Source organism: Mytilus californianus, unplaced genomic scaffold (genome assembly GCF_021869535.1).
Source record: "Mytilus californianus isolate M0D057914Y unplaced genomic scaffold, xbMytCali1.0.p SCAF_8, whole genome shotgun sequence".
Taxonomy (NCBI): Eukaryota; Metazoa; Mollusca; class Bivalvia; order Mytilida; family Mytilidae; genus Mytilus; species Mytilus californianus.
Genome location: NW_026262734.1, coordinates 31,014,181 through 31,029,345, shown reverse-complemented (window position 1 = coordinate 31,029,345; position 15,165 = coordinate 31,014,181). Strand labels below are relative to the sequence as shown.

The window sequence follows — 15,165 nt, the reverse complement described above, 5'->3', positions numbered from 1 at the left end:
TTGTCAAGGCTGCAAACAATGTTTCATATGCTTGTATACTGTAAGACTGCACAAAATTAAATTGGTTAAGTACTGTGATTGAGTGTTGAATGTTAAACATAATTTCATACAATTTTCAAGAAAAATAAAGAAAATGCCTGGTAATTAAATTGATTGCTTTTATTTTGATTATATTAGCCTCAGAACTATAAAATGATGAAAGAAAAAAAAAATAATGATTATTAGATCATTGATAATTATAGTATGACGGGTATTATGGAGTAACATCAGGGGGAACAAGTTCATCTACTAGATATTTACTTCTAACAATTAAATACATTATTTCATTCATTATTTATTTTAGGTTAGTAATGACAATGTAAAGAATTGATACCTACTTCAGAAGTTGTTATTGTTGGCAGGCAGTATTATGTAGATTGGAGGAACACTCAACGAATCTCATAGACTATGGCCAGGGATGATTTGGTGGATTCAGCTCTCCCTGATCGAGACGAAGCCAAAGAATTCTACGCCAAATATGAACCTAAAGAAGCCTTAGGAAAGTAAGTCTTAAGTTTAAGTGAAATTCAGTAAGGCTCAATTGAACAAACTAAGGAAAAAAATAGAAACAAGATATTATCAAGTTTGTCAGGGTAAATTTTGTAAGAAGTTTGTGAGCCAATTTCAGTGATAACTTTACCATTTGTAACATTCAAAAATAAAAGTCACAAAAAATAAAATGAAATTCATAAAAGATGTGGACAATAAATTAGGATTTTATTCCTGTTTTTATATGTCCATCATTAAAGATGGGACGTATTATGGTATATCGTCTGTCTGTCTGTCCGTTGTCAACACTTCTGACAATAACTCAAAAGCGCTTTCACCAATTTTTCATGAAACTTTGGTGAATTGCTTATATTTATTGTTTATATTTATTTCGATTTCTATAAATTTTAGATTTTACGTTTCTGAGTTATGGGATTTTATTCTTGAGAAAATGGGGGATTTTCCAGTTTTCTGACTACAACTCAAAAACTATTTTATTTGTATTTCTAGTTGATCATATAAATTCATTTAAAGCTGCAAGATGAGCTAAAAGGGGGAAGGGCATATCATGTGCTCATGGAGAAGCTCTTTATTAGTCCCCTACTGACGAAGTCGAAGGGGACTTTAGGTTTGCACTCCGTCCGTCCGTCTGTCTGTCTGTCTGTCTATCTGTCAGTCCGGCAAATCAGTTTTCCAGACTTTTTTTCTTCATGTTTGAAGATATTGATTTGATATTTGGTTTATTGATTTATCATGACAAGTTACAGGTCAAGTTCAGTTTTCACGATTTTAGCTTTTCTCTTTGTTCAGTTAAAGCCCTTTCCCTAGAATTAAATTTTTGATGAAATACTTATTAATTAGTAGATTTCTGTTCAAAGTGAAAATAACTAATTTTTTAAAAGACAAAATGACATTTTGGATTTTTTTCCTTTTCTTTGGTAAATTGTTTGAAGAATTTAGTGGTAGGTTTGTTTGTCATTCTTGAAGATATAGATTTGATAATTAGTATATAGTTTTATCATGACAAGTTACAGATCAAGTTGGAATTTTGTTCCAGTCTGATAATTTTGTGCAGAGTTATGGTCTTTGGACATAGAAAATTCACTTAAATAATCAGTTTTCAACAGTTTTTTTTCGTTATGCTTGAAGATTTTGACTTGATATTTTTATGTAGTTTACACCATGACAAGTTATAGATCAAGTTAGAATTTCGTTCCATTACAATGAATTTGTAACCGTTGGGGACTATGTATTGCCATGCAATACTCACAAAATGCTTGTTCTCATTGGTTTGTTTGAGAAGTAAACACTTTCTGTAGACCGCATGGCAGACAATTACAATCATTGAAACTTTTACAGGTGCTTACATATTTTTCTTCAACTGGTTAATTCTATTTTAATTAAATAAAAATCTGTTTAAAAAAATATCAAGTGCTGAAGCATAATTGCTAATGTAAAACTCTTGGCAGTTTAAATTAAAATCACATGCTATATTGATTTCAGTACCTAAAGATGTTTGATCAGGCAAAGCTCAAGCTAAAATTCAAATTGAACTGACTAGCTGCAAGAAAATTGGTATATACTTCCATAAGTTTTGAAGTCATTAATCTCATACTGCAGAGATTGGATGAAGAAAAAATTATATGTTTTAAAATTTTCTAAAAATTCCTGAGACAAATAAGACAAGAAAGGTCAGGTGAGAGTCTTGCCAGGTATTATGAATACACATGGCAAGACTTTTCTTCTGCATTTGTTGCTTAAATTTTTGCAGTGAACAAGCCACTCAAGTTGGATAAATGCTAAGCCAACTTTTTAAAGAGTATGTCCTAACCCTAACCCTAACCCTGTCTGTAATTCCTAACATTGTCAGTCTGAAGTTTAAATGAGTTTCATAAAAATGCTTTACAAACGAGTATGTTTGCTCAAAAGACATGCTTTGTGCATGTTTGTTTGAAAATCATGCTTTAAGTATGTGTCCATGTTTGTACTAAAGACATGTTTTAAGGACATGTACATGTTTGTTCAAACACATGCTTAAAGTACATGTATGTATTTGATAAGTAACAAATTGTTATCACATTCCAGTTGTAAAATCAGTTGTTTGGGTAGGAGTTCATGCTTGTTTGCTAAATACACCTGGAGTTTAATTACATACAACTGTATTACCTACCCGGTGATAACGTATCATCTAACACCTTTATAATGCCAAGAATGTATCATGTTTAAACAAACTGCATTTCCCAGTAATTACACTTCATCCTCTACCAGTGTAGCTGTTTTCTAAAGTTTTTGTTGAAAAGGGCCTCTAAATTTTGAAATAATGTGTGCTTTTTAAAGATCAGCCATGGTGTGTTATTTGGCTTATATTTTTGATAGTATGAATTTGTATAAAAAAATATGTTTTATCTTTAGAAAGAAAATTATATGTTGTATTTGGTAAAATTTTTAATTGATTTGTTATCATCATTCATCTAAATTGTTATCGTTAATTAAATTATGAAAACCTTCCTTGCGTTTTAGCTATGCCTATCAGAAATTTAGTCTAGCGATAGACTGACCCCTCCTGTCCCTTGGTTCAAGTACATACGAGTTAGCTCTCCCTTATCTAACAGTGCTCTGGACCTTGGTGACAGATAACTTGTCAAAGACCATATGATCTTTATCCATGGATGTCTTAAATAATCAATTTGAATTTTTTATACCACACGATTCAAAGGAGGGGAGTTCTGTTTTGCCCCTGTTTTTCTGTCCATCTGTCCATGCCATGAAGTTTCCCCATTTTTTTCTCAGGAACAAACAATCAGAGCTTCCTGAAATTTGTTGTCAGGCTTCATGTGGACATGCTGTTTTCACTTTCATCAGTCAACTACTTCTTGTTCACACAATTCGTATATATATTCTTACACATAATAGCCATGTATGGAATTTTCTTCACATTTGTTTCAGGAACTATAAATCAGCTCGAGTGCCATGAAATTTGATAATAGACACAGTGTTTACATAGGTTAAGAAAGAAGTTTCAGGAACATAGTACTATAAGCAGAGGTCACTTTTATTTGGTGTATTGAATGATTGTAAGGTGTACATTTTTGACTAGCATGGATCACCTGACCTTGACCTCATTTTTATGGTTCATTGCATTTTGGTCAATGTTAAGTTTTCATGGATAGGGTACTATAAGCAGTAGGTGAACATTTCTTGGTGTATGGAATGATTGTAAGGTGTAAATGCTTGTCTGTCAAGGTTCTTCTGACCTTGACCTCATTTTCATGGTTCATTGGTCAATGTTAAGTTTTGGTGGCCTGTTTCTATAAGCAATAGGTTAACTATTTTTGCTGTATGAAATTATTGTAAGTTGCACATGTTCCTCTTGCAGGGCTCATCTGACCTTGACCTGATTTACATGTATCATTGATTATGTTAGTAAAATTATCTTAAAGACATTGAACATAAAATAAATCCTGATCAGTAAAGCAGGCAAGACATTTCAGCATGTACAGTCTTGGTGTAGATATGCAAGGAAAGAATCTAATGGATTAATTGCATTCAAGTTTTTCTAGATATGCAAATCTTATGAGAGTTATATGGATTTAAATCTTTAAAATTCAAACATGTCATTTCCACCAGATATCAATATTTTTGAGATGCATATAGAGTGATGTTATTTTGATGCCAGTCAACCAAACAATAGCTTTGTTCTACATTTAAGCATGAATAAAACATGTACAGTGTTCTAGGAAGTTTTTTGTTTGACCCAGCCAGGGATCATCACCAACAGCCTCTAGTGAGCATGAGACCACTAAGGCCATTGATGGTATTTGGCCTAATAGTGTGTGACTTAATTGTTCTTTTTAGTTTATAAAGGGAATTATAATGTATTAAATACTCTTTTAAAGATGTGTTATTAATTGTCAAATTGCTATCAGTTATGACAGAAAATTTACTTGTGAAAGATGCAAGCAATCATAAACTTAATTGACAGACGATTGGTTCAAAATTTCAACTAATACAAGCCTTTCACAACAAGTGAAATATGTTATAACCAATCTTTTCTTACTACCTCAAAATTTTTGTAGTCGTATAATGGTATGATGTCATCTGAAGATTTGGGAATTTGGGATCTGTTATCAGATTGGTCCACAATGAGGTCCAAAGGGTTCATTTCATCAAAAATTCAATTGTTGGGTTTCTTTGATATGCTGAATCTAACCATGTATTTAGATTTTGGATATTGGACCATAAAAGGTAAATGCCCAATTTCAAATTTTAAAGTTCTTGGACCACATATAGCATTCATTCTGTGTTAGAAACCTATGATGTGTAAAATATTTAATCACAAACCAAATTCAGATCTGTATCAAGCTTGAACTTTGTGTCCATACTTGCCCCAACTGTTCATGGTTTGACCTTTGCGGTCGTATTAAGCTGCGCCCTGCGGAGAATTTTATTTTCAGTTGAGTCAATATAACTTGTAGATATTTTCTAAGGGGACAAAAAATACGTTTATAGATTTAAAATTATAAAACAAAAAGAAAATCCTTCGACAAAGAAATGAGTTAACATGACCCATACATTTTCGTCAGTACTTGGTTTTGCACCAAATGACTATTGAAATATATTAACCCACATTTCTTACAGTAGGACAGTTTTATCATACTATTAACTATATCAGGGTTATTAGATTGTTATCTATCCTGTTGATAAAATTGAGAATGGAAATGGGGAATGTGTCAAAGAGACAACAACCCGACCATAGAGCAGACAACAGCTGAAGGCCACCAATGGGTCTTCAATGCAGCGAGAAACTCCCGCACCCGGAGGCGTCCTTCAGCTGGCCCCTAAACAAACATGTATACTAGTACAGTGATAATGGACGTCATACTAAACTCCAAATTATACACAAGAAACTAAAATTAAAAATGATACAAGACTTACAAAGGCCAGAGGCTCCTGACTTGGGACAGGCGCAAAAATGCGGCGGGGTTAAACATGTTTTTTGAGATCTCAACCCTCCCCCTATACCTCTAGCCAATGTAGAAAAAACAAACGTTCAACAGTACGCACAGTAAAACTCAGTTTAAGAGAAGTCGGAGTCCGATGTCAGAATAGGAAACAAAAGAAAATAAACAAAATGACAATAATACATAAATAACAACAGACTACTAGCAGTTACTGACATGCCAGCTCCCGACCTCAATTAAACTGATTGAAAGATTATGTCTTCATCATATGAATATCAGGCACAATCCCTCCTGTTAGGGATACAGTTATCTTTTTGTTGATATCATTGTATATTTTTGACACAGAAATTTTGGACCTTTCAATCAGACAAAACTTTGTAAAGCTCTTTATTTAGTCATCTCATGTCTTCACTTGGAAGCCAGATTATTTTGAAATCCTAGGTAATGAAAGTTTGTTTGTGAAAATTTGGATTGAAATAATAAAGTGATGAAAAGAGTAGGGGCATTAAGGCATTGTTTTGGCCCAAGAAAATAAAATATTTGACAACTATTTCAAATTTGCACATATTGTTTTGAAATGCATAGAGTCAGGAAATATAAATGAAAAACATAAGATTTTTTATCTGATGACGTCACACAACTACATCATAATATGTACCGTTTTCATGAAAACGATGAAAAATACAGAATATATGCAGTTTTCAACGTTATTTCCATTATGGAAACATCGTGCACATCTCAGAAACAACAAAATAATTTAAGAGAAGCTTTATTATAACTATTGACATAATCTCGCAAAATATAAAGTTGTTTCATGTGTGCGCACATAATTACTTTGCCAATCTAAAATATACTTAAAATTTGATGAAAAACAAGGAAAATCAAGACATTTTACAAAATATACAAATTTCGTCATGGTTTGTTGCCATGGTAACTCGTTAAACCTGAAATTTGTTTTTATTTTCTGAATACCTGGTACATTAGTCTTTTTATGACAAATTCAAGAATATGTATGATAACTTTTAAATTTGCAGTAATATTTGGGCCAAATAAGGGCCTTATTGCCCCTACTCCTTTGAAAACCTTAAAGAAATAAAGTTGTTTTTCAGCAAAAAATTCCATGCCCACCCTTCCATATAAAATATTTCTTGTCTTTACATAAATTTTTCTTGATGGTATGTCAAGATTTTCATAATCACATATTAGTGTAAAACTGTCAACACAATAATACCTAAGTGTACCTTTCTTACACTTCATTTTGATCTCAGCCTAGGGTCATGTGTAGAAGAACTGAGCAATGAGGCCATGAATTTTAAGTCATAAATTATTTCTGAATTTATGTTAATGAGAGGAAACACTTTTAATCAATTAAATGTTTAAATTTATACCTGGTAATTGCACTTCCTGGTATGCATCTACTTTCAAAGAAAAAACCCCCAACATTTTAGATGCATTATAATATTACAGAAATAATCAAATAAGAATTAGATCAAGAAAAAAAAGGCTGCATGGGTCCCTACACTGACCAAAAATGTGTAGACATGTCCTATTTACTGGCTACATGATACCATAAACTTGGATTTTTTTTCTTGGTGGAGTTTAAAAATATATAAAGGTTATACACTCAAGCAGTTGAAAGCAATCAGCAAGATCTTAATATTACATTGTTCCAGATTTTAAACTGTGGTGTTAATAGTTGATAACATTCCAGCATGGTTTAAAGAGAGGTTGTTAACCTGAGAAGTTTGTATTTATTGAATTCCAAATAAAGAACAGGTTGAACAATAAAACATATTTATATGAGGTTGCACTGACATTATAAAGTATAGTTGTTTGGCAGTTGTATGAATGAAGTATTATGTTTTTATAGGTACACCTTGTTGCTCGATCATGAAATCTCTATTCCAGAGCTTAGGAGTAGTATGGGGGATTCTGGTATTGAAATCTGTGGAAATACTAAAATGTGAAATAAAATGTTCTTGCCTGAATCCACAGACAATTTCATCCCTATTTACTCATTCCAAAAAAAATCCCTCATCCAGAAAAATATTTTGTCCTTTCAATGTCCTTTCAACTCTGCAGAGATGGTTGTTTAAGATGAGATATTCCATAGTGAGATGCAATCATGAATTTTCAAACTTAACCCAAATAATATGGTATAGGTCTGTTTTTAGAATGCTGACCTACTCACAGAAATATTTACTGCAATATCACTCTCTCTGTCCTTCTGTCTGTTTGTCTGCCCATAGCTTTGTTATGCATTACTGAGTTTCTGTATTAAGGAATAAATTGATATTTGGTCAATGTGTCCATCTGTCTGCCCCATGAAATACTTTTTTTCTCAGGAACTACAAATCAGAGCATCCTGAAATTTGGTCAATGTGTCCATCTGTCTGCCCCATGAAATACTTTTTTTCTCAGGAACTACAAATCAGAGCTTCCTGAAATTTGGTCAATGTGTCCATCTGTCTGCCCCATGAAATACTTTTTTTCTCAGGAACTACAAATCAGAGCTTCCTGAAATTTGGTCAATGTGTCCATCTGTCTGCCCCATGAAATACTTTTTTCTCAGGAACTACAAATCAGAGCTTCCTGAAATTTGGTCAATGTGTCCATCTGTCTGCCCCATGAAATACTTTTTTTCTCAGGAACTACAAATCAGAGCTTCCTGAAATTTGGTCAATGTGATCATCTGTCTGCCCCATGAAATACTGTTTTTCTCAGGAACTACAAATCAGTCTCAGCTTCCTGAAATTTGGTCAATGTGTCCATCTGTCTGCCCCATGAAATACTTTTTTTTCTCAGGAACTACAAATCAGAGCTTCCTGAAATTTGGTCAATATGTCCATCTGTCTGCCCCATGAAATATTTTTTCTCAGGAACCACAAATCAGAGCTTCCTGAAATTTGGTATCAAGCTGCATGTGAGCATACTGTAATACAGTGTGAAGTTTTTCACATTCATCACTCATCACTGAACTTTCTGTTCACCAAATACTTACAGCAGGGTATCATTACAACTTTTTGTTTTATAAATGAGCAGTCACTTCCGGGGCTCTCGGTCATAAAACTTGACTCAATATTCGGGTACAAAACTTGTGCTCGAAACACTCAATCCAGTGTTTTGATTGGTTGGTTTCTGAGTCTGAGTACGATAATCATGCTCCAAAGTTTTATGACCGCAAGGCCTGGTGGATGATATTTTAATTTTTCATTATACCCACTGAGTATATATATATATATATTTTTTTATCAATATGGGGATATACTTTGCAGGACTTTGCATGTTACTTTTTGTTCATTTTTATTAAGGACAAATATAGCATTTCAGAAAGACATTAAAAGTTCAAAACCTTATAATCATATTGAAAATAAAATATTAGTCTTTTGTATCTGTTCTTATTATTTCTGTCAAATTAAAACTATTATTTCATCAGATATTATTATCAACAACAAACAATTCATGAAATATTTTGTAATTTAGATTCAGCAACAGAATTACCCACTATTATATGGAATATTGGTGACCCAAGATAGCACCCATTTAAATTTGACATAGTAATCTCATTCTGAAGAATGTTTAATTCGTCCACAAGGTTAAACTTCTCTACAATTAGGTATGCAAATTACTTCAAATAGCGGTCATTGACTTCAGTTTGATATCAACAAAAAATATTTGAAACAAACAACCCATTATAGAAAAACATAATAGTCAATACATCAGTTGAGTAATCATAGAATAGTCAGGAGCCTCTGGCCTTTGTTAGTCTTGTAAATGCCCCCTGTGGGACCCTGATTGGAATACCGGTAATAAAATATTTGATTTGATTTGATTTGTATGTTTTTTAATTTTAGTTCATTTATATATTTTGGAGTTTTAGTGTGAACTAGTACACATTTTTGTTTAGGGGCCAGCTGAAGCCCGCCTTAGGGTGCGGGATTTTCTAGCTGTATTGAAGACCCATTGGTGGCCTTCATCTGTTTTCTGCTCTTTGGCAGGGTTGTTGTCTCTTTGACACATTCCCCATTTCCATTCTCAATTTTATTAACAGAAATTAACGTAAGACAGTGTTGATATGAATTATTGATTGTTGGTGTTAAACACAACTTTCAACACTAAAATATGTACATAAAAAGTAAAATACCAAAAATACCAAACTCCACAAGGAAAATTCAAAACATAAAGTCCTTATTCAAATGGCAAAATCAAAAGCTCAAACACATTAAACGAATGGAAAACAACTGTCACCATGGGACCTTGGATGCTTTTCTTTAATTTTTTTTTCTTACTCAATTTCTATCAAATCTGAGGTAACTAGTTAATACCTCCAAAAATAAAAAAACAACAAACATGGAAATATAGTGTATACATCATACAAGTTCCATAATATGTCTTGGAAGCTCATCAGTTATTTGTAAATCAAATGAAAAAAATTTGCTTGCTTGCCTCAGAATTTCAAAGAAATGAATCTGAAGAAAACAGATTAATTTGATTATGTGACATGAAGATTGGACACTAGACCTGGTTTTATGTAGAAGCATATTTATAATAAGATATTGAGTATTCAGTCTTCTACTGAAATTCATTGTGTTTTTTACTTTACGGTAATTCATTTGAAAAATTGATCTATGTAATGTGGAAATGCAGGATTTTTTAAAAGTTTTATTTCATTTAAGGGCATAAGATACAGTAGCAAGGGCAGCTAATAATGCATCCAAATTTAATGCATGTGTTTTCACAACTTTGCTATTGATTTAATTGCATCCAAAATTAGCAGAAAAATCGCAAACATCATCAAGTATGTTACACTATTTAAATAGGTTAAGCTTTTCTGCAAAGGAAAATAAATACATGTATGTTGGATATTTAAGCACCCAAAATCTACTGTAAAGGCATAAAATGTTATGCTAATTAATAAAGACTGTGTCAATAAATTGGTATATGACAGTAATTTGTTTGATGTATGGTGCAAATAGTTGCAAGACGATGTTGCATAAAGAAAACACTACGACGTAATTTAGCACCAAGGGGAATGGGATCTCCAGCATTTAAAAAACTAGGTTTTCTATTTCTAGCTAAAAATTGGACCCAATTTATTTCTTTTACAATCTACTATGTACTTCTTAAATAGATATAAGAAGATGTGGTATGAGTGCAAATGAGACAACTCTCCTTCCAAGTCACAATTTGTAAAAGTAAACCATTATAGGTCAAAGTAGTCGGCCTTCAAGAATGTTATTGAAATTGCAATTAAAAAATCAATGGTAGATATTTTTTATATGCATTTGTATTGGCAAGAAAGTTGTCTTTTGACTACCAATAATAATATGATTTCACAAACAATTACATTTGTATATAATTCAGTCTTCCTTGAAGGCCTCTAATTTAAGTTTGCAAAAAAACAAGTGAAAATATCTCTTCTGTTTGAAAGTTGTGTTCATTTTTAGGAAGGGTATTGAAAAATGAAATTTTGTATTTTTACATGAAAAATGAAAATTTCAAACTGATATATCTCGAAAAGTAAGACATGAGGGTATATTTTTTTTTAAATATTTGGATAGTGCATATTAAAACTTACTTTCTCAAAAAAAAAAAAATCTATATCACATGCCCTTAAGGAGTCCAAAATCAGAACTTAAAATGTGCTATTTGTGGCTGTCAGTTTTTATTGGTGGAGGACGCCGGAGTGCACGCAGAGAACCACCATCCTTCGGAAAACTGACAATCTTAAGTCAATTAAGATTGGAGTCGAGTGCACCTGCCATGTGCGGGATTCGAACTCACAACCCTCAGTGTTGACTGGCTAGTGATACAGTAGTGGCCCCTCAGTATTCATTATGTATGTATATTTCTTTCTTCAAACAATTCCAATGTATGTAAACCTGTTTTTTTTTTTTTTTTTGGAATTTCACCTTTCTGTACTGGCTAATAACAAACATGTTTGAGGTCAAGTGTTGTTGTGTGCATAGAAATTGGTCAATTTTATTAACCATATGTACTTGACCTGTCTTTAATTTAGGACAAAATTAACTACATATATATAGGTCAGTTGGTTACAGTTATGATTGACGATATTTTAAATTGACTATTCTATACTTATTATATGAGAAAATGATAATGCTGTTATATCAAGAGAAAAAAGAAGAAACAAATAACCAATTAATTGTTTACTATTTATATCATAGATGTATTTATACATCTATACTCTTGACTTAAGTGCACTGTCTAGGACTAATATATTTAACATGTGCCCAACCTAAATACTCATGTAATATTGATACAGTTAAAAGAATAACAAAGATATATTTGAATAAATTAAAGCTTTCTAGTCAAGTCTTAAGAGTCCATCCAGTGCAGTCTAGTCCTGTCCACAGTCTAGTCCAGTCTAGTCCTGTCCGGTTCAGTCAAGATATTACACTTTGGCTATTAATGTCAGTGTAGAAGTCCCTAAGCAATTGTTGTATATTAAAAGTGTGAAAAAAATTGTCAATACAGAGAGATTGTCAACTCCTTTTAAGAGGCACCTCAATTTTGGACATACAATTGCACTATGACCTAATCATGCAGTTGTTAGTGTGGGTGTTTCAGAACATTGACATGGTGTTCTAAATATAGATTGACAACAGTGCATATGTATTTACTTGGAAACTTTTTGTTAGTGAAGTCAGAAAAAAACAACAACAAAGTAAACAGTCAGATATGAAAATTAGATAATATGATATTTATATCTTGTATCTACACTGTACTAGCTACAAAATTTTGATAACATTAATCAAGGTATTTCATCCTGTAATATATGAAGCACATGAGAGTACATGTGAGGATTTTGACATAGTGACCCAGTTTGACCTAGTTTACACAAACAGCAGTGTAACCATGTGGTTTTTTACAGGTTGAAAGCTTTTAAAGTTGTGCAGTCTTACATAATTATTGGACTTATTAATACTTAGTACATGTACTGATTCATTATATAATACTTAATCGATGATGATACATAGTGTCTACTTATAAGTAAGATTTTCACGTCTACTTTCAGTTTAGTTTTGTTTATACCTAAAGGATCTTAGTCATATGGATATAATTGACTCTGTGAAATAACAAAATAAGTTATAAAGGAAAGTGAAAATTAAATTAATTAATTTTGAAATATATTTGACTACATCTGTAAACAGAATGTAATTTCAAAGGAAAGTGATAATTCATTGATTACTTTTTAATTAAATTCATCTCTGCAATTGGTCACTTTGTAAAGCACCAATTTGTAGTGGTCATCTTTTCTGACTTTGAATTTAGATGCTGATTTGACCTTTGTCATTGAAGACATTCCTTGAAGTGTATCAAACCCAACAGACCATATCATGTAAACATAGTAATGAGTGATTATTGACTAAGCCATGTGGTAGTACAGGTAGGATCAATCTTTATCTGTTCTGGGCAGTTATTATCTTACATTCAATGGGTAAACAGAGTGTGAAAGCAACGGATACTATACAAACACACAAACTCTCTAATGGCCACATTAGTGTGCCAAAGGAATTAAGACAATTATTGGAGACCAAGGATAAAGTATATGACCAATATTCAAAGGAATTTACAACTTCTGAAGGGACCAGTCGGTTTAGGCTTGAAGAAATATGTGGCGTGTAAGTAAAGTTTTTTTGATCAATTTACTTTTTCATGAAATTCTCTTTTAATTAGATTTGTGAAAAAGTGTCACTTTGAAAATATTTTGAGGAGAATATGTATGAGATTTTTAGTTACCATGGTCTGAAAAGGTCATGTTTTAATGTGGATGCAGTGTGCCTTTGGTGTAAATGTCCATTTATTCTTCTTTTGTCCAGTGGCCCACATTACATTAGGAAATAATGGGTCTCATATACTGTGGATTTATTTATTTTGGTGAACATTTCCGGGGATTGAGTGAAAAATATATTTTCGCGGGTACTTAATATTGTGGTTTGAATCTATTTTACACATTCGATCCTTCAGATAATATTTATTTTGTTGAATACTTAAAATTGTGGATAACATTGTCCCACAAAATCTATAAAAATTTTAAGTTACCCCACAAACAGTAGTGGGTTCACAATATTTCTATTCACCATTGGTACATGTGACACAGTGACAGACTTTTGAGGCCAGAATTAGATACCGGTACATTGTATATTAGTTTCTCAGATGGAGATTATCTCAATTTCTCAATATGGACCATAGAAGAAAGTAAACTATTCCTGAAGTTTAACTTGTGACCAGAATTTCAGCTGAAAAGTTTTGGTTTACATCGTATTTTAGTTTTATACTGATCAAATAAAATATGTTGTTGGCCAATACTCCAGAATTGTTACTGAAGTCCATAATAAACATATTTTTCGTTCAAATAAACAATTTCATAAAAAACAATCAGTGGATATGAAATAAATAAAACAACACAACTTTGTTTAGTTCATAAAGGTTAGTTATGGGTCAATCAAGTCATTCTTGTTTACATACCAACATGTGGCATTTTCCTTCATTCTGATTGGTCAATTTCACCACACCTCCAGATTCTGTAGGATTAGTTGCCACTGTTGTTGTTATTATTTACACTGTTGAGGCTTATTGATTACCTAATAATTCTTTGTATGATATTGTACACTAAATAAATAATTTTTAAACCAGTACATCTATTCAAAATAAACATGGGGAAACACACATCTGTGTTGTAAATAAACAAAGGAAATTGGAAGGTCAATCTGTTAATTTTGTAATGATGATTGATAGCAAAATAAATCAGGCCATTAGTTTTCTCCTTATAAATTATGTTTTGTACATAAATCAAGCCGTGATTTTCTCGTTTGAATTGTTTAACATTTGTCAATAAGTGCTGTTTATACCTTGCTACGTGGTATGGGTTTTGCTTATTGTTGTGACGTATAGTTGATATCCTTCTACGTCATTTGGTTTCTGGTAAAGAGTTGTCTCATTGGCAATCCTCCCCATATTTTGTTTGCAGAAGATTTAAATTTAAGTGACTGAAATACAATGAGTGTAAATTCTATTCATTATAAAAGTTTGAAAACTGAAAAAAAATATTATAGTCAGGGTATAAAATAGCAATGGTTGTTAAAACAATGATCACTTTCCTGCTAAAAAAAACATGAATGACCAATGAAGGTCATTTACCTGTTATTATGGTGATGATAGGATTGCCTTAGGAAAACTGATTTATATCTTAAGTTAGTGTTCTGTAGTGGAAGCAGAGAGACACTTTTAATTACTTTAAACAATACTAAATATAACTCTTTTAGAAATCGGACAGGGCTAAGCAAGGATAAAAATTCAGTAAAATTCCAGTAATTAACATGATTAATGTGAATGCGATTCATCTGTATAAATATATCACAAGATGCACATGTAAAGTTTTGTCAAATTGTTATTGTGTACCCTTCAATAAGATGTTTATGTATCTGTCCAAAGTTTAGATTTTTTCTCTGAGTTTGATCGATCGAAAATTTGTAGTTGGTGTCATATATATATAGTCATATTTTTATCTAGCTGTAAGACTCAGAGACATTAGACTTTGCAATACCATAAAATAAGGCACTTCCCTAGGTGATGGTTGTTGACTTATTGTTAACATTAACCCCACATCTCCCGGGCCTTCATTCTTTAAGAAATTTTACCATATGCAACATTA

At 32.1% G+C, this 15,165-nt stretch overlaps 1 protein-coding gene across 3 annotated transcripts in view; it reads left to right on the top strand.

Moving 5' to 3' along the window:
• Window positions 1-15,165, top strand: part of LOC127712251 (phosphorylase b kinase gamma catalytic chain, skeletal muscle/heart isoform-like) — a 50,937-nt gene that overhangs the window by 20,225 nt on the left and 15,547 nt on the right. For 2 of the 3 annotated variants that reach the window (XM_052218580.1, XM_052218579.1), the window contains exon 2: window positions 344-542. In XM_052218580.1, the coding sequence (XP_052074540.1) occupies window positions 448-542 (95 nt within the window). In that variant the 5' untranslated portion in view covers window positions 344-447. Of the gene's footprint in view, window positions 1-343; window positions 543-12,276; window positions 13,133-15,165 lie in introns of those variants that run through there. The other variant, XM_052218577.1, reaches the window with a different exon arrangement.